This window comes from Calonectris borealis, chromosome Z (assembly GCF_964195595.1).
Source record: "Calonectris borealis chromosome Z, bCalBor7.hap1.2, whole genome shotgun sequence".
Classification (NCBI taxonomy): Eukaryota; Metazoa; Chordata; class Aves; order Procellariiformes; family Procellariidae; genus Calonectris; species Calonectris borealis.
The window spans coordinates 65,949,779-65,977,520 of NC_134352.1; the positions used below are offsets into that span (position 1 = coordinate 65,949,779).

Genomic DNA, 27,742 nt, shown 5'->3' on the forward strand with positions numbered 1-27,742 from the left:
ATTCATCATTCCGTCATTATTTATTATTTCGCTGCTGCAGCAGCTCTGGGCTCCAGCCGAGGAAGGGAACACAGTCATGCTCACCTCTTTGCAAACCCAAGATGAAAAGATGGGCTCTGCTACAAACAACTCAAAGTTGAAGCATAAGGTGATAACAGAGACTAACACAGTCAGATACTATCCCCAGGAGAAGGTACAATGTGAGTCCCTATGCCCAAAGTAGTAAACCTCACAGTTTCATTCAGCGAGTTGAGATGGAAAATAACAGAAACAAGGGCAGAGAAGGGGGAGGTGGAAAGTTTTTTAAAATCAGAGAGATTAAAGTGTATTTTAAAGTGAGGAGCCAGATTAGCTAAGGAAAAGAATAAAAGACAGGATGAGTGCAGGGCTGCTTAGATGAGAGGAGGTTAGTGGGACAAACGTGGGTGCAGTTATGGCACTGAAAGAGGCAGAAAAAGCAGCTGTATGGTAAGAAAGGAAAAACAAATAAAAAGGAGTGGGAGTCAGTAACACATTTTTTCAATTATCTCTTGGAAGAAATAGCGTGGTCCTAGAGAGGAAAAAAAAGCAGTATGGATAGGAGGAGATGAGAAAAAGCCATTCAAGGTGGTGAACTGGAGAGACAGGTGGTTTAGACAGGAAGATGCAGCGTCCAAGGCAGAGGAGTACAGATGTGCTGTGAAGCCTGGCTATGGGATTTCCAGCAGAGAGATGAGGATGTGCAAGAGAAGGAGAAGTGAATGAGCAAGCCAGTGAGGATCAGTGAGCTAATATGAGGAATTACAGGGCAGGATCTGTGATGACAGACAGGAAAACAATTTTAACGAGAAGGAGAATAAAGAATGCAGAATTGAAAACAAAAAAGTCCCCAACAGCACAGTTGCAACACTGGGAAAAAAGGGAAGAGAAGCCAGCTGAAAGATGAGAGAAGTCATCAGTGTTGTATTGGAGGAATTATCAGGTTTACATTTGAAGGCATCAGTGAAGTAGGGAGCTCTGAATGTGGATGTCTTGCAAAGGTGGCCTGATTACTTAATACTCACCTGTTTGAACTGCTGTTGCTGCTCAGAGCTTGCAAATGCAGACAGAGGCAGCAGTGGTAACACTTTTTATGTCTTTCTTGCTAAGGGATCACTGCTCTGATTAACAGAGCATGAGATTGAATTTGTAGAGAATCACCAGGTTAAAAAATGGATTCTTCAGTGAAATCATTAGCGCTCTCATGAACACTAGAAAGAAGCCAATAAGCAGTCCACTAGCTAGGGCAGAGCCCATATTTTAACTGCCACTCTAAAGGGAGAGAAGCCTGTCTGCGACCCTGAAGAAGCAGACGAGAGTATAGCAGACCAGAGTAGAGGACCAACACACTCTCGGTACAGAAGCCTATCTGAGCTCGACTATGTCTTCTGAATGTATCTGGGGGAAAAGGTATGTGACAATAAGCACTGCTTAAGTCTACCCTTTTCCCATTTCCACAAGATCACAGAACACAGCTCGGCAGCAACATCCTGGTCTTCTCAGGACTTGGCCAACTGAACCTCACTCAGTAAAAAAGTAGCTGGTGTGGGGAGTTTTCTGGCTTTCTTTAGAGAGACTTAGCACTCAGGTGATAAGCTCTGATTAGTACAATTACACAAAATTTGCTAATTTCTAGTAAACCTTGCTTCCATCTTTAAAGCACCAGAACCCAGCCAGGGAACACTGACCACAGGGGACTGCAGGGTCATTGGCCTGGTGATCTGCTAAATGGCCAAATGGCCACTAGTACACCCATTCCCCAACCTGGCCAGCCTACTGCTATTCTGCCAATACCTTCTGTAAATAGTAGCATCCCTCTGCTGCTGTTCCTGGTAAAACAAATGTCAAGAGGGTGCAATTTACTCCAGGATTTTTTCCCTATAACTACAGTATTACCCTGCCTTCTCCTAGAGGACGTGCTGCTTTGTAGACTGTATTTGAACATATCTGTAAGCCTTGGCTCCACATTTACCAAAAAAAATCTAAAAAGTCCTCTCTTCGAATAATAAAACCCAAATGTGGACTACTTTGGAACAAAAAGAGCCTCTGTAGTCTGATAAACATGGATACTAACACACAGAGATTTGGGTTGTTTTGTCAGGATGACTTATCCCCTTCTTCAATAGCTGGAGAAATAGCTGTGGGATTTTTAATTTGTGTGGATATTTTTTTCCAAAATAAAGCAAAAATAATCTGTAATTTTGCAAAGAATAAAGAATAACAGAATTATTCTGGCTGCAAATATTACTTTAAGTAAAAGGAAATTCCAAGGCAGGGAGTTCCCTGATTTGTCAGTGACTGACAGGTCTGGTCCTGACCTGAAGCTGCGAATGGGCTGAAATATCCCTTTAACTGGCATGTGGAACAACCGCCAGAGAAGAGAATTTTTGAGGTAAACTCGCACATATGTTTCCCAGTTCTGGACAGTCTGCTCATCTTTTAAAAATATTGCATTGTATTCAATCTGGATCAGATTCATAAAGGGAATGTACTTTAAAATAATGTCAGACAAAGATGGCAAATCTGCACAGTTAATAAGGTTCACCCGAGCCTTTAATATGACAATAAAATCATGAAATGAGGGTATATTTTCTCATCCGGAATAGGAAGCCAAATTATTAGTGATACAGCTTATTCTTCTGTTTCTGAGCCAGCGAGGCCTGGATTTGTTAATAAAATGCTGTGAGTATGCATCTGAAGTTACGAGAAAAAAAACCTTTTCCCTGCAAGGTTCTCGCCAAGACTGTAGGACAGCAGAAAAGACATGCAGTTACTGAGCAGAGTAATTGCACCTCAGTTTAACAAATTAGAAATAATCGTCTGTCTTTCCAGATAAACTGCTGTTGAAATTCTTTATGATTCATCAGATTCTTTTATCTTTTTAACTGGCTGAAAAGAGCCAGTTAAACTTCAAAGTCCAACCTGCTTTAAAAAAATCTTTTAAGATGCATTTTCTATGTGTGTTTCAGCTTAGAAACAATTTTTAATGAAAAAATGTATTAAATTGCTTGAGACATTTATTTGTTCATGGAAAGAAATGTACTTACCTGACTTTAGGAAAAATAGGCTGATATTTTGCTGCTTTGGGTTTTGCTTTTTTGTTCTTAAGATCTTTTAATTTGAAGAAATCTCCAGGTTGCAGTTTAAATTAAGCTAAGTAATTAGTAAGTCTTTTTTTGAGTTATAACATTTAGTACATTAGTTATAACATATTTAGTACAATCTTTTTTTGAGTTATAAACAAAAACATTTTTTAAGACGACCACTGTGTCCTTTCCAGATGCTCGGGACATTTTACAAATGGAATCCAAAACAAAGAACTCAGTAATATCCAGTTTGCTTAAATTTAAATAATAAGTTTGCACTATCTTCATTTTTTGATCAGGAAATCAGTTATGCTGTAAACAAAATGAGAATATTTGGCGTCTTTTGATCTGCTTTTTAATTCAGGAGGTTCTAAGGTGTTCTAACATGCCTTTATATGGTGGTTGAATCAGGATTTTTTTTGATGAAATGCAAACTGATTTTGTCTTACATTCAGACAATACAGAATAATTATTGTTTTTATGTCCGAATCTAAAGCCTAATCATTTTCCAAATATAACTCTCAGTTGTGAAACCCATCACTTCCCCTTCAAACACTTTTAACGCATCAGGCTTTTTTTCCCCTCTTCTGCAAATAATGAGTGTTTGAAACAAAGGTGGCAAGTTACTGTTCCTGTGCTAAATAAAGCGGAGTGAATTCCTAAACCTCTTCAGTCAAAGGTGGCATGTTATTAAAACCATGGTACCAAAATCGATTCTTAGCTGGGATTTCAGCTACATCACAACACCACTCATCTCTGGGCTTGCTAGGCAGGTCTGCAGTGGAGGGGAGGGAGGATGGGTGCGTTTCGTGTGTGCGCGTGTGTGCACGCCACACTGAAGGATGGGAGCGGTGTGGAGAAAGGGAACTTTGTAAAGAGGGACTTGAATGTTTTGGGGGATCCTGCTTTTCCAGCTCACTGACCACCTACACGCACAGCTGGATTTATTTCACAACCCAGAAGAACATTAGTTCTTGTTTCACCCCCCAGGGCACAAACAGCGCTCTGTATGCTTGCAATGGCACTAATGCTGCGTTAGCTGTGGAGTTCATTCCCTGAAAATGGACAAACTGAAATTCTGGTGGTTTTGCCTTGTTTTTATTGAAGTCTTCTTGTTTCTTCTTATATACGTACATTTAGGGATCTTTGAATTTGGTTAGGGGACCCTTTTTTCTAAACCTTGAAGCTGAGACAATCTTCCTGTGGCTGGCTGAGAGCAAGCTCGCTCAGGCTGGGAAGTTACCTTCAGTAGGTGCTGTTCTCAGAAGCTCTGCTCTTATTTCTTTTAGAGAGGAAATCTTTCAGCCTGCATCAGTAGGAGATTCACATGGAAAGTCACGTATTCTTATTCCTCGGAAGTAACACAATCGTATCTGTTCTCAACACTTAAGCATATGGGGCAGGGACAAGCAAGCAACCAAATATCTGCTGCTTAAAAGCAGTTCCAGGTAATACATTTTATTTTTGTTTGCAACCAGCCAAGAGTTTATGTGTGTCAGCTAATGCAATCAAAACTGATTAATAGTAACTCATTAAGCTGCACTAACTTGATTGCTTCCAGTCATGTGTGGACACCCACTCATTAATTTTCTCTAACCTAAGCAGAACACAAACCTATCCTTTAGTCACTGATGCTTGTTTGTTTTACAGCCTTGCTTAAAGGCTGTAATGATGATTTCTGTTGTATAAGCAGTCCAACAACAGCACTGCTGAATTGGCCTGGACTCTTCTGATTGAGTTCAGCTCTTTTCTGGTTCAAAGTCCTCCATCCTCTGGCTTAATGCAGCTCCTCCTTCAACACACAAACCAACCCCCACGCTGCAGAAGCTTCTGTTCCCTCGCCACCGCCTCAGTGACCCCCAGGTAGACGGCTTTCTGATTTTAGAAGGAAACCCACCTATGCCAGTGAAACACTGTGGCAAGTCCATGCTCTGTTTCTTTTTAGGACTGAGTAATTCTCTGTCAGACTTAACGCAGGTCGATTGCTCAGAGTTATCCACCTGTCATCTAAATGCTCTGCTTTATTATGGTAGGATTAAAGCGTTGAAGTTTGGTGGCTGTTTGGGGCAATATGATACAGGTGATTTCTTGAGTTGTCCTGTGTTTTCATATCTTGCACATATGCTGGCATCCTTCTGTGATGGCCCATTACATCAGTACCTACATGATTTCCTCAGGCAGATTACCCAAGTCAGATGTGTGAGTGCAGTCTCTTTGGAAAATGTTTAAACTCTCTGAGCAAGGAAGTAGTTGGGTCTGACACAAGAGACCTTGGTCTTCCTTGAACTCTTCCAAAGGTGCTATGATACTTTCATGGGAGCTGGAAGAAGCCTGATAGTGTTCTTATAACATATGATGCGGAATGGGGAAAAATAGTAATACTTCCCGTTCTTAGAGTTAGACAGCTGATTCTGTTTCCAGTCTATCCAACAATCCTGAATGAAGCTTCTGGATCACCATCACTGAGATGTAGTTAGCTGCCCTTATCACCCAGCAAAGTCTCTTTTTTCTCATCTGCTCAAAGCACAGGCACTGTGATATGACGCTGGTCATGCACAGTGAGGTACACAGGTAACCAGATAATGCTTCCTGATACTGCCTGGATTAAATCTCAAAATACTGATTTAAAAACACCTTGGTATTCACTGTTCCTTTCCTGTCCTTTAGTCTGTAACGGATATGATCATTCTGTCTTTCCAAGTCTTGAGAGAGCTCCTCACCTTGAGTCCTAATGAAGTTCAACTGGAAGTAAGATTGTAATTTGGGTAACCTAACACTGATGACTTCAACAGAGCAGTCTCCAAGTATTCAAACTTTCTTGTACAAAATATCCATTATACCTGAAAAACTCCAGGTACGTTAGGACATGGCATATCTTGGTGTGTATTAGCCAGTGTAATAATCCACATTTGTTTTGAGCTGTCTTTTGGATCTCTGATAAGGTGGCCAAGTATTGTTTTCTTCATCAACATGCCATAGTGGAGTAACTTGATTTGTGCTCCATATAAAGTTAATCAGGGTGTTTGGAAACACTTGTGTCTGCAGTATTTGCTGGTGAGATTTATGCTGGAGAAATGTTTTTTCCCTTTAGTGTGTATTCCTAAGTCTAACTTGCTTAGTTAAGTAGTCCAAGGAGAACTACTATAACCAGCCTTTCTTTTGGCTGGGATAATGTACTTCTCAGGGACGGTGGCTTCTCTGAGCCAATTCTCTTCCATCTGGTCAAACTCAATTGAAATTAAGTAGATTGGACTCTCCAGAACTCCCAATATTACAGCAATACTTTTGACTAACTAGAGCAAGCTCTGTTGTTGTATTAGAAAGAAGTATCAGGAGGACATAACTGCATGGTTCTATAGGAAAATGTGGTGTTCAGAAACACTCAGACAATAGCTGACAAGAGTCTGCTTCATTCAGGGTCTGTCTACTGTGTGATAGAACAACTGGTTTCAAGTAGTTCTTTCAAAAATCCTTTAAGGTATTTGTTCTCAGAAATAAAGAAATGTTCTGGGAAAAACAACCCCCTCCTCTGTAGCTCGTGACTTCATCAACAATTTCAATTTCTTGTTCTCTCAACCCTAAATCCTAACCCGCTCACAGTGTCGTAGCCTCTAGCCCCTGCCTTAGATGCCAGATCATCCCCCAAATGGCGCTCAACCTTTCAATGAGATGCAAATCACCGACAACCCACTGACTATCTGGGAAAAGCTGTAACCCAGTTTCTGTCACACCCCATAACGTGGGCACAGCATTAAGAGGGGCCTCATATTCCCAGTCAGCCTTAGTTTTTGGAGCCAGGCCTGGGCTCTCTCATGTTAGGATTACTAGAAAATTGTTTTCAAAGTCTTCAGAAATTGAGATGAACTGAAGCACTGTTCTTGCAGAATAAACAAACTCGGAGCACTATGATTTCTGACCCTGCAAAATCAGTATTACAAACCAACCCATTTGGATTCTCCAAATGCAGATGATGATAAAGTGCAAGCTGCATGGAGCAGCCAGCCACCCCTCCTGTTCTCTGTCCTTAGAGCACAGCTTCTGCTGGCTGGTGTCATTACATGATGTTTCCATTATTGTATCAGAGTGCAATCTAGAATCAGATTTTATTGCTGCTAAAAACTGAACCTGAGCAACACGCATATTTTCAGCATACCTAATTCATATGGTTTTTGTGTGTTTATTTGGCTTTACCTGTAAAATGTTATTGGGGCAGAAAAAAAAATCCTAGCAATTAGGGTAAATGATCACCTCACTCTCTGTTCTCCATTTGTGATTTTGCACGTGGTATATTTGTGTTCCAGCATATGTGCAAGCAAAACACAAATGTCTCATTCAAGCTGTATTTATAGCATGTTATTGGACAGTAAGTCTGAATCAGCCTTATATACAAAAATGAGCGGATGTCATGTTCAATCCAAATTTAGATGTTTACACTGAAAAAGGAGGCTGCAATAGATTTTCTGGTTCATACAGAAGACTGCTTTCATGATCATCTTCTTTCCTATTTTGTATGTTGTGTATAGACAGTATGGATTTTCCCTTGCGATTATGTTTGCTATGTTTCTATATTAAAAAAAAAAAAAAAAATTGCCCAAAAAGAACACTGTAAAATAGGAGTCAATTCTTGTGACAATGTGACAAAAGCCTTAATCCTTGCTGTGGAGCACAGTGCAGGGATTCCAGACAGCCACTGTGCCCTAGGGTTTTTCAAAGTCTGTTGGCAGCTTTATTCTTTCAAATAGGCTGTGTCCCAAGTTTGTAGCCAGAGAATCCAACACAGACTATGCCAGTTGGATTTAAAGCCTGGCCAGCATCCTCAGCCAGCACTTATCCTGGGGAGATAAGTGAGATTTTCATTCACATGGCAGAGTGTGGCCAACCAGTATGATCATGCTTTAAACTGATACAAAGCATCAAGATTCTTTCCTCTAATCTTACAATTTAGGCTATAAAAATTGTATCAAGCTTAACCAGGAATTTTCTTTTGACCATATCTTGTCCATGAAATGGTATGTGTCAAATTGGTGTAAATATTTTTTGTACATTTCCCCCTTCTATTTAGACAGAGCTCTTATTTATCCTGTTTATGTCTCCCATCTGCAATATGTGTTCTTAAGATCACTCACTTGGTATTCTTCATGTGTGTCTAGAAAGTCTTAATCTGAGTTTACTACGGCCTTTACAAAAACAAACCTATTCAGGACCTTCCCTGCAAAACTCCACACTGGCAAGTGCCGACTGACATTTCTAGTGGTCTATATGGTCTGGGACTCACTCCTCCTTAATGGATATCTTGAATTTTTTCTGATCACATTGAAAAAACACCCTTTCCTTTTTTAACTCTATCCTAGCAGGTCTGCAGAATGTCTCTCTAGCTACTCCTCTTATTAGATGATAATATGAAATTATCCCAACTTAATTAAGAAATAAAGGTTATGCAGTCACCCCATCTATCCTTGTGTTCATCTTCCTGCCTGCTTCTCTGTCTGTCTATGCATGCATCTCTAAGTTCCTTTTTAGTGGAGGCAAAGTTAATTACTGTTCTGTAATTGGGATAGAAGAGACAAATTAATGGCAATCTTGAGGAAAGGAAGCAAAATTTTTGTACTTTTTGTTTGGCAGCAGTCAGCTGAACATGTTCATCTAACTTCTGAATTAGCATAGCACTTTTATCTCTTCTCCAGGGTGGGGACCATCATAGGATATATGGGGTGAGTTCAGGTATGTCCCATAGCAAAGGTTAGGAAGCAAAACCCAGAAAATTTGCAGAAGGCCAAGCTCTATCACTTTAACGTGATAAATAATTTGCAATGCGTTATATAATCTTTGGTCTGCTAATGGAAATTTGGCCTGGGTTTTATGTAACAGTGATTCATTTCATGTGGACTCTTGTGTGCTTTAGCAGTCTTTTTTGGTGGTGGTGGATTCGATCGTTTCAAATTTTGGGGCTATGTGAAAATTATTCTGCTTTCAAATCTGTCTTTCCTTTGAAAAATGAAGATGTGAACAAGTATGCCAGGCATTTTAGTTAACAGAGTCTAACACTGATGTGAACAATTTCTTCTAACCTTAAAAGTTAACAGCTCTGTCTATATTTAGAAGCTTGTGATATATTGCACAGGGTTTACTCTGCCTCTTGCTCTTTCTGAATATAGACAAGTGGCACTATCCTGTCCAGAATCCAGACAGAATCATCTATCAGCTTCCGTATCATCTGAAAAGAAAACAGCAGCACACTCATACATTGTAGTCTTTACTACGCTGCAGTACGCTGTAGATCAATGGCACTTTGACTGAATCATATGTTCTTGCTGTTCTGTACAAAAAATAACACAGCCGCTTTAGACGTGTCTGCTCCCTTTTTGAGCACTCTCACCTTTTCCAGATTTCCTGACCCAGTGTGGATTAAAGATTACTCACCACACTACGCAATTGCTTTTCTGTTCACGTGGGTCTGGTGTGTGCTAAACTGCTTTGCGAAAGGTGTGGATATCTGCACTTTCAGTATCACGCTTTCGCCAAAATAATGATAATTTCTGGGATTCTGCTTTTGACACAAGGGGCATTTGAAAAGTGAAAATTAAATCCTGTGTTGATTTCAGTGAATTAAATTAATATTTAATAATGCCCCCTCTAAAAAATAACAAGCTACGTTATTCTATCAGTGTTCTCCATGAAATGCAATCCAGCAAGAGCTCAAGTAGAATGAAGTTTGAAAATTAGAGGCGTGGGGTCATGCTATTTTATAGAAAAGAAAAAAAACCCTCCAGGGCAGAAAGCCCAGAAACATGTACTTGTTGCCTCTTAGAAGTGCCTCAGCATTCAAGGGGTAGCAAACAGGGGCACTGAATGGGAAGAAGAGCAAGAAAGTACCACCTCCGATAAGAAAGCCCACAGGAGATGGTGAGAAGAAGGACCATCCTATTTTCATAGTTTTGCCAATCTGCAGTTTAACAGTTAATAACTATGTTGTAGCTGTTGCCTGGGAATTTGAAGCACTGATGAATACTTTGTGCATTTGTGTCGTATGTGGGGAATTCAGAGTGTTTGCCACTGACAGATGCTTGTGACGCTATAAAGAACTAGCTCTACTCTATCTGGTTTATTTACAGGTAGAAACAATTTAATATTTTTGGTCTTTGTCCAGTCTGCTGTTACTTGTAAAAGTTTCCATCTCCAGGATTCTGCCCCTTCATGATTTCCAAATGTGGAAATTAGACTAGATTATGAAAAAATGGGTTTGCATATTGATTTTGGATACAATTTCTCTGCAAAATTTGATCGCTCAGAAAACACACTCATTTCTAAGAATTCGCTCAACCCTTTGTTTGCTTTTTGCCTAAATAACCTGAGTAACAGAGAAAGTGGTTAGGCAAGAGGAAGACTGGCAAATAATTTACTTGAGGCTTTAGGCTTTTCCATCTTTGCAGAAGTCATTCAGATGACTAATGCAGGATTCCTTGCTCTACACGGCTGTGCCTCTTTTAAGTGTCAAAACAGAAGAGAAAATGGAGTAGCTATACGCAAATAGTAAAAATATTCTTTATAAAAGGGAAGAAATTAAGAGATTTTACTGAGGAATAGGTAAGCCAGCTGTCACACAGCAGATAATACCATTTCACAAAATTTGAAGACAAAGAGCATAATATTTCTGGAAGTGAGGTAGCATACATATTCACACTATGGCTGTTTAAGTGGAGAACAGGAGAGAAAAGAAAAGGTGGATGTGGCTTATCTTCTGCTGAAGCCTTTGTGTAGCTGTGTAACTCACTAAGCAATCCTGATCAGAAATTATAGTCTAGGGCATTTCCTGATGTTTTCACGACCGAATGAAAATGTGAAGAGGTACTAAACCCAGCTAGTAATTAACTCCCCTGTTAATGCCCTGGGCTGATTCATGGTGTCTATAATAACCGATTGGATTTGGCTTCATTGGGCAATTAAAGCCTCCGAGTTCCTCCCATGGTGCCATGTTTCTCCTCATTTGGTGTGAGGATCTGGCTTACAAGCTTTCCAGCCAGGCTGGAAGCAACCTGAAGCAACACCTTATTCCAACCACTCCAGCAAAGACCTTGTTAAAAGTGCAGACTTCTTCCGCAGGGTCTGTAAAAATCCATTTCTCTATTTCAACTAACAGACATAGAAGAGATAGTAATAAAAACAGCTACACAGATATTAAGCATTATGATAATTTTTAATATTGGGGAGTTTTGTTTCATTCTTACAGGTTGTACTTATTGCTTTTTTATTAGGTTCTTGCAATACCTGCAGAAACATTACTGTCTTGTGGACAGTATATAAATTATAAGAATGATGTTGTAGCAACTTAAATGCAAATCATATTTCTCCATTTATCAGAAAGCCTCTTTCTGATTAGATTTTCATGGACTTGAAACCTGTTGTTAAATATTCATATTTTATGCTTAAACTTAAATAACATTAAAATAGCACCAAAGCAATGGTAATTTCTGCTGAAAGCTGTAACTCATCACAATAAATTCACTGTAGGAAAATACAGGAGAATCAAAAATGGAATCATATTGGGTTTTTGTCTTTGGAAAATTTCTTTTCATCTTGATTGCTGTCATATACTGGATATGATAACTGAAAACTCCCAAGTTTTCCCTGTCCCTGTGGTCCCCTGGAGAGGTCTGACTCCAGACCCTTAGTGTTACAGATGCCACTCTTAAGATCAACAGCCCTTCAGCCTACTTGTATTTACTTTGCAGTTACTCGTCCGTCCAGTGCTCTCAAACCTGCCGGTAACCCTCAATGAGGTCGCTTTTGGTATTTTCACCTCCATCCTTTGGGATGAAATCTCTGCAGATCAGTCCTGGGCAGTCGGTTGCCTGCCCAACTCGCAGCACAGAAACCGGCTGGTTCATCAGCCATCCCATAGACGTGCCAGGCAGTTGGGCAACAACCAAGTCGATATCTACTTTTCAAAGAATATGCAAAGCAGCGGTAGTGAGTAACTGCTGAAGAATAAAACTAGAGTTACCTACAGTGCATTGTAAAACCTGATTTTCTTTCTGTTAAAGCAGTGAGATAAGTTTTCAGTAATACCTAACTTACAACTCTGCTCATTTTTTCAGACATGGAGATGACTTGATTGTGACACCATTTGCTCAGGTAGGCACAATTTTGCCATATTTCTCATATGATCTTGCAATTTAAAGGCCAAATGGCCAAACCAGTTATTTTCCATTGTTAATATTATATAAGGTATGTTTGCTTGAAACAGGAAAAAACTGTCTAAACAAAACATCCTAAACCTCCTACTCTGTTATCTATACCTCTCTTTTTTAAAGCTTTTTGATTATCTGAAAAGTTGAAGTGCAACAACATGATAAACATCTTCCACTGATCTCTTTTCAAATACTGTAGCAGAGAGTCATGATGAAGATAAATCTGTGCTCTCTGTTATTCTCCTTTTTTTTACAATTACAATTTCTCCTTTTGAACACCTTTTATGCATTCAATACAAGGTAATTTTTAGATGCAAGATACCTTTTACCCAGAATATTTATGGTCCCTTACAAAACCATCTCTATTTGTTTGATTTTTCCATTTGGATTCTGTTTTCTAAAATACCAGCTCAAAATTCGATATAATTTAGATTGAAACTCCACAATTTTTAGCAACAGAGCTGTCTTGTCTTGATGTTCCTTGAACTGATGATGATAGGTTTTACCCCGTAATAGATAGGAATGAAGTTACTTCAGTGTGACTACAGGGACAAAAAATAAATCTGGAACTCATATGTGATTGAAGGTGAATGAAAAGAGAAAGGTTGAGTCACACAGCAGTCTCAAATAAGAAGAATGTGTCCAACTTCAGTCTGAATATGCAGGTTGTTTTGGTCTAATGATCAGCTGTTAAAACAATTAATATTAATTTAATAGGTTATTATATATTTAATTATATTGTAAACATACAGTGTTTATAAGACACTGGCTGATCAAATCTTTAATATGAATACCTTCATCTTTTATTAGCCGAGAAAAGATTAAGCCAGGGCCTTTTCTAAGAATACTTTAAGGTCTCTCAAATAGTAAATATACTTCAACAATAATGGAAGAAAAGAAATTACAGGAAAAAAAAGAAGGGGAAAAAAAGTAAAACCTGTTTGGCTTTTAGTTCCTCAGGAAACATAAAAACCCTATGCCGTGAGCACAGAAAAAATACAAATTGTATGGTGGTCAAGCAATCCAATAATATTTACTAGAGTTAAGTTCATGTTCATTGTCATCTGAATTTTTATTACAAATTATGCCACATAGGTAAGACCAGTTATAGTATGCCTACAAAAGCAGCAAATATTACACCCCATTTATGGATATCTTTTTCCTGGAACAAAACACCCTATTTGTTTTAAGGATAGTTTCATATTCATGTTGGTGTTGATGGACGAGCTTCAGCAATTAGAGCAGGAGCAGTTGAATGTTATTGCTACTTGCACCAAGGTGCTGTAATTGATTATTTGAGAGCTTTTAGTATTTCAGTGCAAAACCCTGTTAGCAGTGGTTTAAATCAACCTGTTTTCATTTGCATTGAACAGGAGACAAAGTAGTCACAGAGTGAGTTATCACAAGTGACATTCCTTGACCCAGGTGGAATTGACATGCGGTTGAGAGGGCATGCCCGCTAAACCATGTCCCTAAGCGCCTCATCTACACGTCTTTTAAATACTTCCAGGGATGGTGACTCAGCCACTTCCCTGGGCAGCCTGTTCCAAGGCTTGACCACTCTTTCAGTAAACTTTTCCTAATGTCCAATCTAAACCCCCCTTGGCGCAACTTGAGGTCATTTCCTCTCGTCCTATCGCCAGTTACGTTGTATAGACCACCCTTTTAATGTCTTCCTAGAGCAATATTTCATCATGTAGATGCATTTTTGTGTTCCAAACAGCCAAAGCACCATTTTAATCCATTCAGGGCTTCCTGGTGGCAGTAGATCATGGCATGTGAAACACATGTTCCTTCAAACTGTCCGTATTTTCTTCAATTGATCAGGAGGCTTGTTTCATCTGATCATGAGCCACCTGGTGGTAATAGTTCCAATTTTAGCATTTCAGTTACTATTCAGCACATCACCATGGTAGCGTGGCTGCATTTGTTAACTGGAGGCAGGGTGGCATACTGTGACCCCCACATACAATCTGGCCCCAGGACAAGATAATTTACTATTTTTATCAGAATGGAATTTGGTAAGCTAAAATTAAAAAATCTTTCACAAGGATATTATTAGTTGCACTTCCCTATATTGTAATATACAGCAACTGCTGTAATTCAATTATTCATAGAATTTCACTTTTCAAAATAAAATCATTTGAATTATTTGAAATTTAAGGACCAATTCTGTAGTTTTTTTATCGTCAAAAAAGTTTGATTTTTTTTTAATTCACTTGCAACTGTTTGTATATAACTTGATTTTGAAAATAATATTACTTACTTAGGGATTAAACCTAAAGAGGTTTGGAGGTGACTGGTTGCTTTTTGCTCACAAATCTAACTCTAGAAACATTAAGCACAACTGGAACCTCTGGAGACAGAGAAACTGTCACTTAAAGCAAATTACGATGAAAAATTGAAATATTATTTTATGTACTTATATTATAATATAATAGACTTATAAATATTAATACCTTTATACAGTAAATCAAGTTGTTTACCTCCACTGTAGCTAATGGCCAAAGTTTTTGTTGTCACTTTTACATTCATATGTATGCAGGGATGCCTTGCACTTGCAGAAACTCAAAATACGTGCATGTATCCTGAAGCAGCTGGGATGCTGGTCATTTCACCCCTGGACCTACAAAACAATTATCTCATTGCCAGAAGAACAAATAGAAGGAGATACAAACCAAAGAGTGGAAAAATCTGGTCAATGTGCATAGTGGTGGGCACGGTAGAGAGACTCCCTCACAGCTCTTCAGGGACCCAAGCGTGGGTCCAGCAACGCTCATTAGCCTCCACTCATAACTGGCCCTGATCAACCTTGCAGCCCTGCACGTTTCTTTCCCCAGCACCCCAGGTGCTAAATGTCCTGTTATTTCAGATCCGACATGTAGGTTCACGTGGCATCGTGCCTAGCCTACTAACCTTTCTGAAACTCAGCCCTGTGCAGCAGGTACAGAGTCATTCTTTGCAATCCAGCAGAAGCAGAGCTAATAAGCATGGCTGTACCTGAGATCACTCACCGAGGAGTCACTTAGCTACCTTTGTACGTCCTCCCAGTTTTCAGTGCACCTGAATATACAGCCAATTTGATTTCAACAGGGCTTATTGAATAGGAACTTGCAACCAGGAAAACCGACTACATTTTTTCATGGCCTGAGACAGCTCTGGGAGCCACATAGGTATGTTTCTCTGACAATACTAGCATATACAAGCCGTCTCAGCATCCTGGCACACATAAACTGAACCCAGGCAGATTGACCGAAGAGAACTGAAAATGGACTGCAGTTACTGAAATGTGTGTCTTACCTTAATAGGCCTAACTTTTTTCTGTTTATGCTTTCCTTCTCCTTCCACCTTCAGGTCATCCTTTCCTTTTACAACATTTTCAAACTGCAGCAATTTTTCTTTGTATATATGTATTTTTGAACTTTTGAACTCCAAGATTTTCTTTCCCCTTCTGCTCAGTTCATGCCTGATTTCCATCAGTGTATATCCAACATCTAAATACAACATTTATTGGAGTCACTGTACCCTGGTCATGTAAATTTGCTGGCATACATAATTATTTTTATTCCACGCTGAATGTAAAATATGTGAGTTTGCCTCCTGGTCTTTGGAAATGAAAATATAACTAAATTAATACTGTCTAATTAGGCAACAAATGTATTTTTATTTTTATTATCTTAACTCATTTGGGAATTACCTACAGTAGCTTGAATACTGCCAATCATTAGTATCTCCTGAATATTTTCTGTCTGTTAGAAGCTTTCACTAAATCCTTCTTTTCTCTTCAGCCTCCTACCCCCTTCCTACCTTATGTATAAATTCAAGGGGCTATGAAAAGCGGGTTGTATCCTCCTCGACTCGGAACCCTGGAACGCAAATTCCCATTCCCACCTTTGTTATTCCTAGGATGGGTTCACCAGGGAACCAGCCCAGTCTGGGCTGAGAAACAACAAAGGGCAACTTCTGCAAAGACACACCAATGATTAGTGTTGCTGCCTTCTCCCATTCCCAGTCTGGTTCCAAACAACTCGTGGTTCCTCTCCAACATCAGCTGAACTGCCTCTCCCCAGTCGAAGAGGTGCATCTTATTAGTCTTACATGGTACAAAATTTGTTGCATTTATCCAACTACCTCCAGAAGAGAGTGCCTACGCCACTTATAACAAGAAGACACTCCTCTACTGCCTCCACTAGCTGCCATCTTCCACAAAATTAAGTCCAGAAAGGAAGTAGTTCATTTATGTCATCTTTCCCAATGTGCAAAGCTTGTAAGAGTCTGCAGACATTTCCCACCTGCTCAGGTGATACCTTCCTCTTACTCTGGCCTTCTGCACTAAGCCGCTGACTCAACTGCACTCCTTAAAGGAGCCACTTATATTTTTCCTGGCAGTCTAGACGATCTAACTCCCTTTGTCCTTTGAGGTTTCTGGCGGCTGAACTGCAAATGGAAAATTCTGTAATCATTTCTTATGCATGAAGTACTAGGCTTGAATGGGCTATTATCTTCCAAACACAAATGCTTTTATGGTCATTTTAAAGAACTAATTAGTACTCTGTGAAAAACTTTCCTCCTCTTCAAGTAAGTCTGCCTTTAAACAAATAATGAGTTGTTTATGAGGAAAAAAAAGAAATACTCTATCGCCCTTGTATTACAGACATGTTATTGTTGAATAATGGTCAAAGGCTTCAGACAAACCAACCCTGGAAACCTTTTACAGTTGTTTTGCAATGTCCTTTCCTTTTTCTTTCAGCATAATGGAGCAGAGATAAATCAGTCTCACCTGTGCAGAAACTTAGATTGAAACAATTTTGTCTATTCCAGGTGCTGGCCAGCCTGCGTACTGTACGGAATAACTTTGCTGCATTAACCAATTTACAAGATCGGGCACCCAGCAAGTGAGTGTCAATTTTTGGCCACTGAACTTTTTGCAGTGATACTTTTTAAATGTAGACTAACAATTAGATGTTACAAATTTCAGTCTGTGCCACCAAACCTGCATAAAACATCCAGATGAGTAATGAGTTTATTAATCCCTTGAAGATGCTATACTTGATAGCTGAGACAACAGCCCCCTTGCCTACTAATTGCTCTTGCATTGTTGTCCTTGCATAAACTTGGAGTGGTTTTGTGCAATTTATATGATTTTCAATAAATTAGTCATATGTCAAAGATCATTCAAAGACGATCATTCAGGCAGTGTCTGAGTCTTGCAAATGAATCAAAGTGAGCAGACAGCTCACACTCATAGTGAGCTACCTGCATGGTCTGAAGCTAGAACTCTGTCTAACTCATGCAAGATAATGACATCCCACTTACCCACAGTAGTTCATGATTATAAATGAGACATTATAAGTATGATCTTTCTCCAATCATGTTACAGCGTCACAGTTAACATTAACTTTTGTTACACTGGCAAATTTTGTAGTGGAGTCATTTTCCTCACTCAAAATGTGCATATCTAGAATTTAGGAATAATTAGCATTCCAAAGACAGCTGCCTACCATTGCATTGCACTACCATTTAGTGCCACTAAAAGATATTTCCAGCCCCCTTGGTTGGAATATGCAGACCCTATGGGGCCACTGCTTGCAGTCATCCACACATCCCTACACAGCTGTGTCAGTCCAGCAACTTTTAGCTTTCTTCAATGGGCAAAGCAGTCCACTGAGCTGTTTGCCCTAAAGATTATTGTGAAAGGTATACGCAAAATAACATGTGAAATGTATATGCAAAATAATAGAGTGAATAATTTAAGGTGTGAATAATAGAGTGAATTAATTTCAGGTCAGAGAACATGGGAAGTGCAAGCCATGTTAGAATAATGATAAATATGTATATAAATCAAACGTCAAGCTAAGTATACACTCTAAGTATAGCAATCTATATATAAAATCTATATAGATTAGGCAGGTTTTTAATGAACTTGTAAATTCCTTAAAATATTCCCGTCTTGGTGTTCCCAATCTGCAGAGAGGTTTCAGGGTCAGTTGTGAATTCCCTTCCACACTAGAAAGAAATATCAGTTCTAACCAAACTTTTTCTTTGGCAATGTCAGGGTATTCCAGTTCCAAATAATTTCCTAAGGAAATGTATTTTCTATTATATTGTTCAAGGATTCAGTCATCTGTCAGTTTATCAGGCTTATACTTTTTTTTCCTTTTCTTTTAAACAGACGATCACCAATGTGTAACCAACCATCTATTAATAAAGCAACTATAACAGGTAAGAAGAATTAATATGACTAAAATTCCTTTGTGAAACCATCATGGGTTTCTAAATTCAATATTTATTTATAAAAACGTCTCACTGAAAACTGCATTTTATAATAATAACCTTATATTGTTTCTTATTCTTATATCTGTTTTATTGAAGAGGAATTGAGTCATGTGGTGACTCAAATTGGTGACTGTTAGTGTTGTATCATGTTAGCTTTCTGATTTCTGTCTTATTATCCTGGTTTTAATTTAAGATCTTTCCCAAATTTTTTTTTTCCTTATATATCAGTGTGTGATCATGTCATGATTACCTTCATTAGTAACTTTTTGCAATTAAATGTAGTAGAAAGAACTGGCATGAGGAATGCATCAATCTTGCATTTGGGACATGGAGTTCTGTAGCTATACCAAGGCAAAGTCTTTGCATTACAAGCCCTTAGGCAATGAGAAGAAATTTTCAAACCTGACTTTTTTGATTTAGGACAGTAAATTCTATTTCTATAACACTTGTAGGTGCATAAGAGAAAAAGAATTCCTTTGTAAAAGACACTATTTTTCTAAAGAAACACTAACTTGAAAACAGGACTAGCATTGTAAGTCATGTGAACACTTTTGAAAATTTTACCCTGCGGCACTTTTGGTTATTATTATGGCAACTTGGTCTTGGACACCTTTATGGGAACACACTTTATTTGACCTCGTATTTTTTACATCATGTTAATCCATGTGTTCTTACACTGTGTAATTTTCCTGGTAGTTACATTCTCTATGGTGTGTTGGCAGAGTGAAAGAGCATTTGGTTTGCCTCTTGATGAAAGTATACAGACACTTACTAAATAGACAATTTATCATTTAAACCAAAAACTTAATGTTTCCAGAATTTTCAAAATAGCACTTGTCTTTTTAATTGTATAATAGATTTGTAACTCAAGGAAGAAATGGTACTTCAACTCTTTTGAGGAGAAGTGTGGCTTTGTCATGTTCAATAGTTTCTGTCTTTAGGCGCTGGAATGTGTTAACATTGTTAGTTTTTTTCATCTAGCCTCACACAATATCCATATTTACTTCTAAAAGACCCAATCTTGGCAGTTCTGTATAATTTTATTCTCCTAGGAACTCATCATGTAATCTGAGCATTACTGTGTAGGGCTTATGAGGGAGCAGAGGGTTAAATCTTTAAATTTATTCTATAAACAGAAAAGCATTTTAGTTAAGAATGTTCTGCAATCATACTTAAATTCATGGTAATTACATAAATAGGAAGGGGAGACAGACAAATGCTTAGATCAATTATAATCATAATCCTTTGTTAATGTATTCATTTAAGAGGTAATTTTGGGCATTGGTTTCAAATTACTCTCTATGACACATTTCAGTTATTGATAGATGTTACACCTATTTTTAATTGTGGGATTTGTCTCTTGCAACGCAGTCATCCGGAAGTCTGTTATCTTAACTGGAGATAGAGATACTGGAAAATAGGGCTCTTTCTTTGGTTCCAAGGGACTAACTTTAGAAAGCCTATAATACACTAAAACCACTGACAGTAAAAGAAAATGTGATATCCAGAAGAGAAGGTATGCATGCATGTGAACACACAGTGAGCCTACCTTACGTGCTCTCCCACACTTGTTTGCTGAGGTCAGCTTCTTTTCTCCAGCAGCAGAAGCTGCTCAGACAGCAGGACCCAAGACACACTCTGCTGGGAGATGCTGTTGCTTTTTTTAAATTCCCCCCAATCTGAAGGTTTCCATTCAGGTAATCGTCAGAGTGCACTTTACATGTCAGAAGCAATAAATCATCTGAGGTTTTAATGTTTAGAAGGAAGGTGGTGCAGTCAGCGCTGCAATTAATCTAGAAAACACTTCTGTGCAAGAAATTTAAAGGAAGCAAGAGAAAGCAAAGAATAGTAAGGATAATTTAATCTAATTTAGTTTAATCTGATTTCTCAGAGATGCTGCTGGAATTGCTGTGCCCAGATTATGCATTGAACTGGGTGAGCTGGGGCCTGTGTACATTGGATATAGGTGGCTAAAAGACTTTAATAATACAGGAAAGATATTAAGCCACCATAAAGTATGAAAATCGCTACAATTTATTTTGACTGTTGAATGGAGATTGAGGCTGGGTACTATTTTGCCTGAACGGGTTTGCCCGTTCTTAGTCATAGACTTTTTGATATTTCCATAGCAACAAATTTCAAGGCATAAGTGCAGAAGTATTCATAGGCGCTTTCTTGGGGCATATAAAATCCTAGTAAAACATGTTGCGCTACAGCGCTATGCCAAGAAGGAAGATATATTAGAAACACTTTTCCTCCTCTTCACAGAATGATTGAAAACCCTTTCAGATGCTACTAAGCGTTTCAAATTCTTCTGGGGAATGTTTGAAATGTAGCTTGTGCAGATTCTTCCTGCTGAGAAATCCTGCTGGTTATGCTGTTCTCAGAGTTCGTGTCGTGGAGTATCCAGAACAATACACCAGACAGGTAGAGCCCCATCACATCATCCAGATGGCTCAGCTAGCAATCTCAGCGAGAACCAATCACCAGTGTAACAAACTAGGTGACTGGAAGGCACAGTCGCTGAACTATGTCAATGCTAAACCATAAACAGACATTTAAGATGGAGAGTTTATGTTGCTAAGCTTCCTGGAAGAAGTGTCTTTGGGAAGACTCTTGTCTGAGGAAAGGGACGATCACAGAAAGCAAAAGTGTAGCAAAAGGGAACAACTGCAGAAGATACGGGGAAAACAACAAGGGCAAGATAAAAAGGGATTTGGTAAAACCAAGTGACTAAAATAGCAAGAGCAAAATTCTCCCATGTATTATTTTAAGACTTCACCCTGAGACATAAATGCAGGAGAAAAGGCATTAGCAAAACAGTAAGGAACTGTGGAATTGAGAACTGAAGCAGCACAGGAATCAAATGTTCAAGTTCTTAGAAGCAACAGCAACCACGGTGGCCTTAAAATTTGCAGCGATTTTTCAATGTAAGTATGTAGAAGTTGATGACCAAAATATAGTCTGTTCTATTCAATTTATCCACATGAATCCCTCTTGGAAACCGTGTTGAAAGAAGCTAATAAATATCAATGGCATACTTGATCTTCAGTATCAGCCAAGTATGCTACAGCACGCTGAGTACTCCTTTTATTAGGGGGTAGGAGGTGGGAGCTTTTCATGTAACAACAGACTTCTCAGGTGGCACTTTTCTTACTTGCTTTAGACATCTAGGATGTAGATATCTATTTTGTCGAGGCTCTTTAAAGTCCCCTTATAGTCAGTGTGAATAAGCACACATGCAAACTGACTTACGTTAGATGACTTCTTTAAAGGGAGATAAATTGCTCCCTAAAAGTGCCATCTCTCTCCCATGACTGAGACCATCTGGGATAACTCCCTACAGTGCTTCCATGCGTGGTGTTCTGTGCTTCAACCAGGAGAGGGGTTTCTCTCGCTATGAGTCACGTTTTCCAGGCAGTGATATGAATGGTGTTTCATTTCAAGTTGATAGTAATTCTCTTAACACAATCAGTGAATTATAAATAACTTTTCATTTTCAAAAAAATGAAACTAGCTGTGACTCAAGGATTGAGATTGCAAGTTTTAATTTTTGACTGATAAAAAAGTGAGCAAGCATTAGATATCTTTTGATTACTATAGTTCTTACAGTGCATTTCTAAATCAGAATAATTTGAAATAGGAAGGAACCATATAAGGTCTTTCTTGATATGTGTCAGATTTAAAACAGATAGGGCATCTGACAGTTTCTCTGCCCACTAATGACAATTTGCAAACTCAGCCTGACAGCTGCTTTTATGCAAAGATTTTGCATGCAGAAGGGGATAAGTTTGTCCAAAAGAATGAGTTTCTGAGCCTCTGAATACTATCACAACTACTGATTAACAGGCAAGTCTTAGTTAACCTGAAATCACAGACACAGGGTCTGATTCACATATACATATGTTAGATAGACGTAATACCTAATTCATAGTAATAGCTTTAAAGTGGGTATAAATATAGATTATGTAAGTGGCCCTTTATATGACAAATGCAGTGCCAAAGGACCTATAAGTGAAGACTTGTATATGTAACAAAAAAATCATTTAGTTTAATCATAAAATAAATCATAATTGCAAAACTTTTAAAAAGTTATTTACACTTAACAATTTTTCATCAAAAACTAACCCAAAGCTATTTCATCAGATAGAGGAAAAAAAATGGAATTTTTCAATAACAAACTACATTTCATTTATTAAAATGTAGGAAGCATGTGGCTCAGTGTCAGAAAAAACACTTCAGATTTTGTCATGTATACAAAAACCATGGCGATAGAGAAATAAACTATTTGCAAAGATTATGAGGTTATAAATCTAACTGAATTAATTTGCTACTCCATGCTTTCATTGCTTCTTATTGGACTTGATTTACTCTCTTTATATGCATGGCTCTGCATCTTAAATCCAGCAGAAGTCAATATCCTGCCAATTAAAAGGAATTTCTTGCATGTTTTTTATGAGCTTTGTCCAACACGTTTCATTATTTGTTTTGATTAGCTTCAGGTTTCCCAATTAAGTTTATGGTTGTGAAATGGGATCTACCAGTCTTTTGCTAGAGATTTTATTTTATTACATTGAAAGGATAATCAATCATTATTTAATAATGAAATATTAATTAATTAATTAATTAATTAAAAATTAGCCTCCTCTCTTTCCGTGTGATACACTTAAACAAATATCACTAAGCTAAACATCTATATTCATACAGACTAAACTTCTAAATACAAGCTGCTGGACATAACAAGAAAAAACAAAGGTTACAGATGAAAATCAGTAGGTCACATCTTATGACATTGGAAATAATAGATTATTTTGAGTGTGTATATCTTTATGTAAGTGTATCTCTTACTCATACCAGTTCTGTAACTGAAAGATTTTATTGAATAACAGGATGGAATTAAAATCGAGTAAATTCTTGTTCAATAAGAAGTAACATTCTTGATGTGCTTTAAACTATTCAGAAGTCCAGAAGGCAAAATGTTACATACCCTGCTGACTCTTCCAGGGCCTGACTGGACTGTACAGTGTATCACTGCATGGAGATGTCCTCAATAATCCAAATGCCTTTTATTCTTTCCTGTGTCTGGGATTCTACCAGAACACAGCAGAGGATAAAGTAAACATGAGAACACTAGTGGACAAAAAAAAAATAAAAGTGCATACCTTACAGAGGTTAATTCATGCAATACTGGGGGTAATTGCCACTAGCTTGGAAGTGGGTATATGGGATTGAAGGGATCCTAACGTCTATGAAAACAGAGGCTTAAAAATAAAGAATATTTCATTTTTTTAACAAAACTCATAATACAATATCAGTGTCACGTTTTAAAACGCTAAAGACCTTAGATTTCATACCCAGGTTCAGGCAGATACGCAAAACATGCCTTATTCAAGATGTAATTGCAGTATATGTATCACTCCTCCAGATTTAGTCAGCAGAATTACATTTATAATGAGAACTTCCCACTCTTACTTAATTTTCCCACTGAATATATTTTTATCTTATTACAGAGGAGTATTCCTGTGGTAAACTGCACTGCCAAACTTTTGGCAGAGGTGAGGTAAAATGTTCTGAAATCCTCACTCAAGTGAGTAAAGGGTGCTTTCCTGAAGCGCTGGAGAAACCTGACACCCTGGTTTTAAAGGGGCATGTTTTTCATAACATGGCCTTTGCTCTTTGTGCAGTATGTGGAATGATACAAAACCGCTCTGTTCTTTGTACTTTTGCTTATACCCATACACCTACGGATATTTTGAATGAATTTAACTCACCTCAGACAATTATTTTAATTTCGGGGTAAATACCACAGACACATATATTTTCAAGTCTGAATATGATTTGTAGCATTTTCACATCTTTCAGTCTGTGGTAAATGACATCTATTATTTGAGAAATTAGCAGATGTGTATCTGCAGACTCACAGCAGGTTAACAGTATATACCAGTGGTTGAATTCGAGCATTACAAGTGCTTTATATGCACAAGTCATTGGCACACATGTGCCAGTTCACCTCAGTTTATTTCCTAGGGGAATATGTTCAATACTCGCATTTAGGACCAGAATTCTTACTAAGAGTCAGTTAAATGTGTCCTTTTAACTTCTGTGAATGATTCTGAAACTCCTCTTTTATGTGAAGTATGTGAAGACAGCCATATTCATTACAACTGTTTTCTCAGATAGACCAAAAAAAAAGCACATTGTGTTGTTTGGTGTGGATTTTATGCTGTGTGAAGAGCAGTAGAACAAGAGAGACGAACTTACAAACTGAAAGAGAACCATGTGGAAGGTTATATACCTACATTAAGCTGTTCATATTAATGGTGTCCTGAAAGACACCATAGCACATATACATGTAAGTGCTATTTGTCACTGTCAATCGGATAAATAAGTATTTATCATTTTGTTATTTCTATCCAACTCAACTCCTGCCTTTAAAAACAAAAGGCCTCTTAGAAACTCACATCCCAGGCCTAATATTCTATTTTATATTAAATTGAAGTACTTGTCACAAAAAACATGGTAGAATTCAGAGTTGACTTCATTACCCTGGTTTCTTGCATGGCTATTCATTTAATTATCATCTATGCAACCCTATTGCTCTTTCATGTCTATAACATCCTTTCAGAACTTACCCATCCTCCATAAAGAAGTAATTTCCTTTCTAAAAAAATAAAATAAAATACTGCTGGTGTTAAGTAGACCTCTGTATGGCACAGACCAACATGAAAGGAAAACTCTTCTCTTCAGCTGTTTCTTTCTCTTGCTACTGGTACTTCTGACAGCCTTTAAGCATCCACAGTGGCATTAAGTTTTGAAACTCAGTAGGCAATTTGAAACTACAGAGAAAAGTGCTAAGGAAATGGAAAACACATTTTTTTGTCACAAAAAATATATTTTATCATAACTTAAAACAATTAACACTGGTCTGTGTTAAACCACTGTTTGGATTGATCAATCTAAATTTGGTATTAACACATAAAATAAGAATGCAATGAGAAGAAGATCAGTAGTCCTTCATATGGGATGGAGTTTCAAAAGGCTTTCAAAAGGCTGTTGTTATATAATACTGAATTTTATTTATGGTCTGCATCCTTGTTATGTTTTAGAATTAACATGAGGTACTGATCTCAGAGCTTTATATACTGAAAGGACAGCAGAAACAGATGGTTGAGATGGAAGAAAGATTAAAAACTAAATGACCGGTCTACATGGGGTACAGTGCCTTCTTGAATAGGTTTGTTTTGATGGGTGGCAATATTGCAATTGCGGGTAAAACTTAAGATACATCTGAACCTAGAAAGTACTCCATTCTATTATCTTTTTAGACCAGACCCCAATTCACATTTATGTGATAAACTCTACTATGAATGTATGTGTCAAGCTTCAGTCTGAGAAAATAAATTACACTTTGAATATTTGGGGCGATGCATTATGGACTGGCATTTTTTTCTTGTTGAGCAATTCAGTTTGCGCGGCAGTTTGCATGGAAGGGCACACAGGGAGGGCAGCCTTCAGAAAACGGCTATTTTCTTCTGGGAGCCAGTCAGAGGTAGCCTCCTGTTGAAACAAAATGGATTCCACCCGCCACAACTGCAAAGCTGTGACTAAAACCTAGGTGGAAGTGATAAAACCTTCCTGTGTGGACACCTACACCCAGACTGACCCACCAAGAACTGAAAGAGCTGTCCAGACCCAAACTGTGCATGGAACTCCAGAACCTGGAAATCCCCCTAGGGTCCAAAGGCAGAGGTGGATGTCATGGGTGCAAGTATGTCCAGCTGGAGGAACTCGTCAAGCAAGTGGCCATGTTACAAGAGGAGCTTAGCAGGCAGCGCAGTATCCGGGCATCTGAGCAAAAGACTGATACATGGTATTGTGCATTTTCACAAGCTGAGTGACAGCCCTGCCTTGAGACTTAGCTGAAGTGCCCCTACATAAGAGGTACGATGTCCTGGGGCTGGAGAATGAAGAGAGAGTGAGTAACGGGCAAGACCCAGGAAAGCCCAGCTGTGCAAAGTTGGTCCAACCGCCCACCCGCATTAGAACTAGTGCCACCAGAAAAGTACATAGGGTGTTAGTAATTGGAGATTCCTTGCTGAGAAGCACTAAAGCACCCATTTGTCGCCCAGACAATATCTCTAGAGAAGTTTGCTGCTTGTCAGGATCTCACATCGGTGATGTCACGGAGAGGCTGCCAAGCCTGGTAAAGCCTGCGGACTATCACCCGTTCCTACTCTTCCAAGTAGGATTGAATGGTGCTGCAACAAGGCAACTCAGAATATCAAAAGAGACTTTATGTCCCTTGGAACAATGTTAAAGGGATAGGGAGCATAGGTGGTGTTCTCCCCTATGCTCCCAGTTGGAGAAGGGGGTTTGAGAAAAAGGAGTCGAATTGAACAGGTGAATGGCTGGCTGCGTAGCTGCCAGCTCAAGGTCTCAGCTTCTACAATCTTGGGCATACCTTTGAGAAACCGGACCTGTTGACAGCTGACGAGGCTCAACTGACCAAGTGTGAGCAAGACTGTCCTGGGCAATAACCTGGCTGGACTTATAAACAGAGCTTTAAACTAGATTTAGTGGGGGAAGGGGATGAAGTTTTAAGCACTCAAGAAGAGCCAGGGACTGCTGAGGCATTAGGAAGCAACAGGGAAACTCCTGTGAACTGCCTCAAGGGAATTAGGGCGAGTTCCTCTAAAAAGGGGATGTGGCCAATAGCCCAGCTGAAGTGCCTCTATACCACTGCATGCAGTGTGGGAAACAAACAGAAGGAGCTGGTAGCTGCTGCTCAGATGGAAGACTATGACCTGACTGCTATGACAGAAACTTGGTGGGATGAATCACATGATTGGAATGCTGTGATTGATGACTATAAAGTATTCAGAAGGAACAGGCAAGAAAGGAGAGGTGGGGAGTTGCCTTTTGTGTCAAAAGTGGTATTGATTGCACAAAGCTATCTTTGAAGAACAGCAATGCACAGGCCGAGAGCTTATGGGTGAAAATTAGAGACAAAGCCAACAAAGGAAACTTTGTGGTTGGTGTCTACTACAGGCCACCCGATCAAGAAGAAGAGGTTGATGAAGAGTTCTTTCTCCAACTGCAGAAAGCATCACGCTCACAGGCCCTGATCCTGAGAGGGGACTTCAACCACCCAGACATCTGCTGGAAAAGCAGCAC

At 38.7% G+C, this 27,742-nt stretch overlaps 1 protein-coding gene across 2 annotated transcripts in view; it reads left to right on the forward strand.

The window, feature by feature from the left end:
• Nucleotides 1-27,742, forward strand: part of PDE4D (phosphodiesterase 4D) — a 534,058-nt gene that overhangs the window by 409,931 nt on the left and 96,385 nt on the right. For both annotated transcript variants that reach the window (XM_075137366.1, XM_075137367.1), the window contains 3 exons: nucleotides 12,200-12,236; nucleotides 17,114-17,187; nucleotides 18,465-18,514. In XM_075137366.1, the coding sequence (XP_074993467.1) occupies nucleotides 12,200-12,236; nucleotides 17,114-17,187; nucleotides 18,465-18,514 (161 nt within the window). The remainder of the gene's footprint in view (nucleotides 1-12,199; nucleotides 12,237-17,113; nucleotides 17,188-18,464; nucleotides 18,515-27,742) is intronic.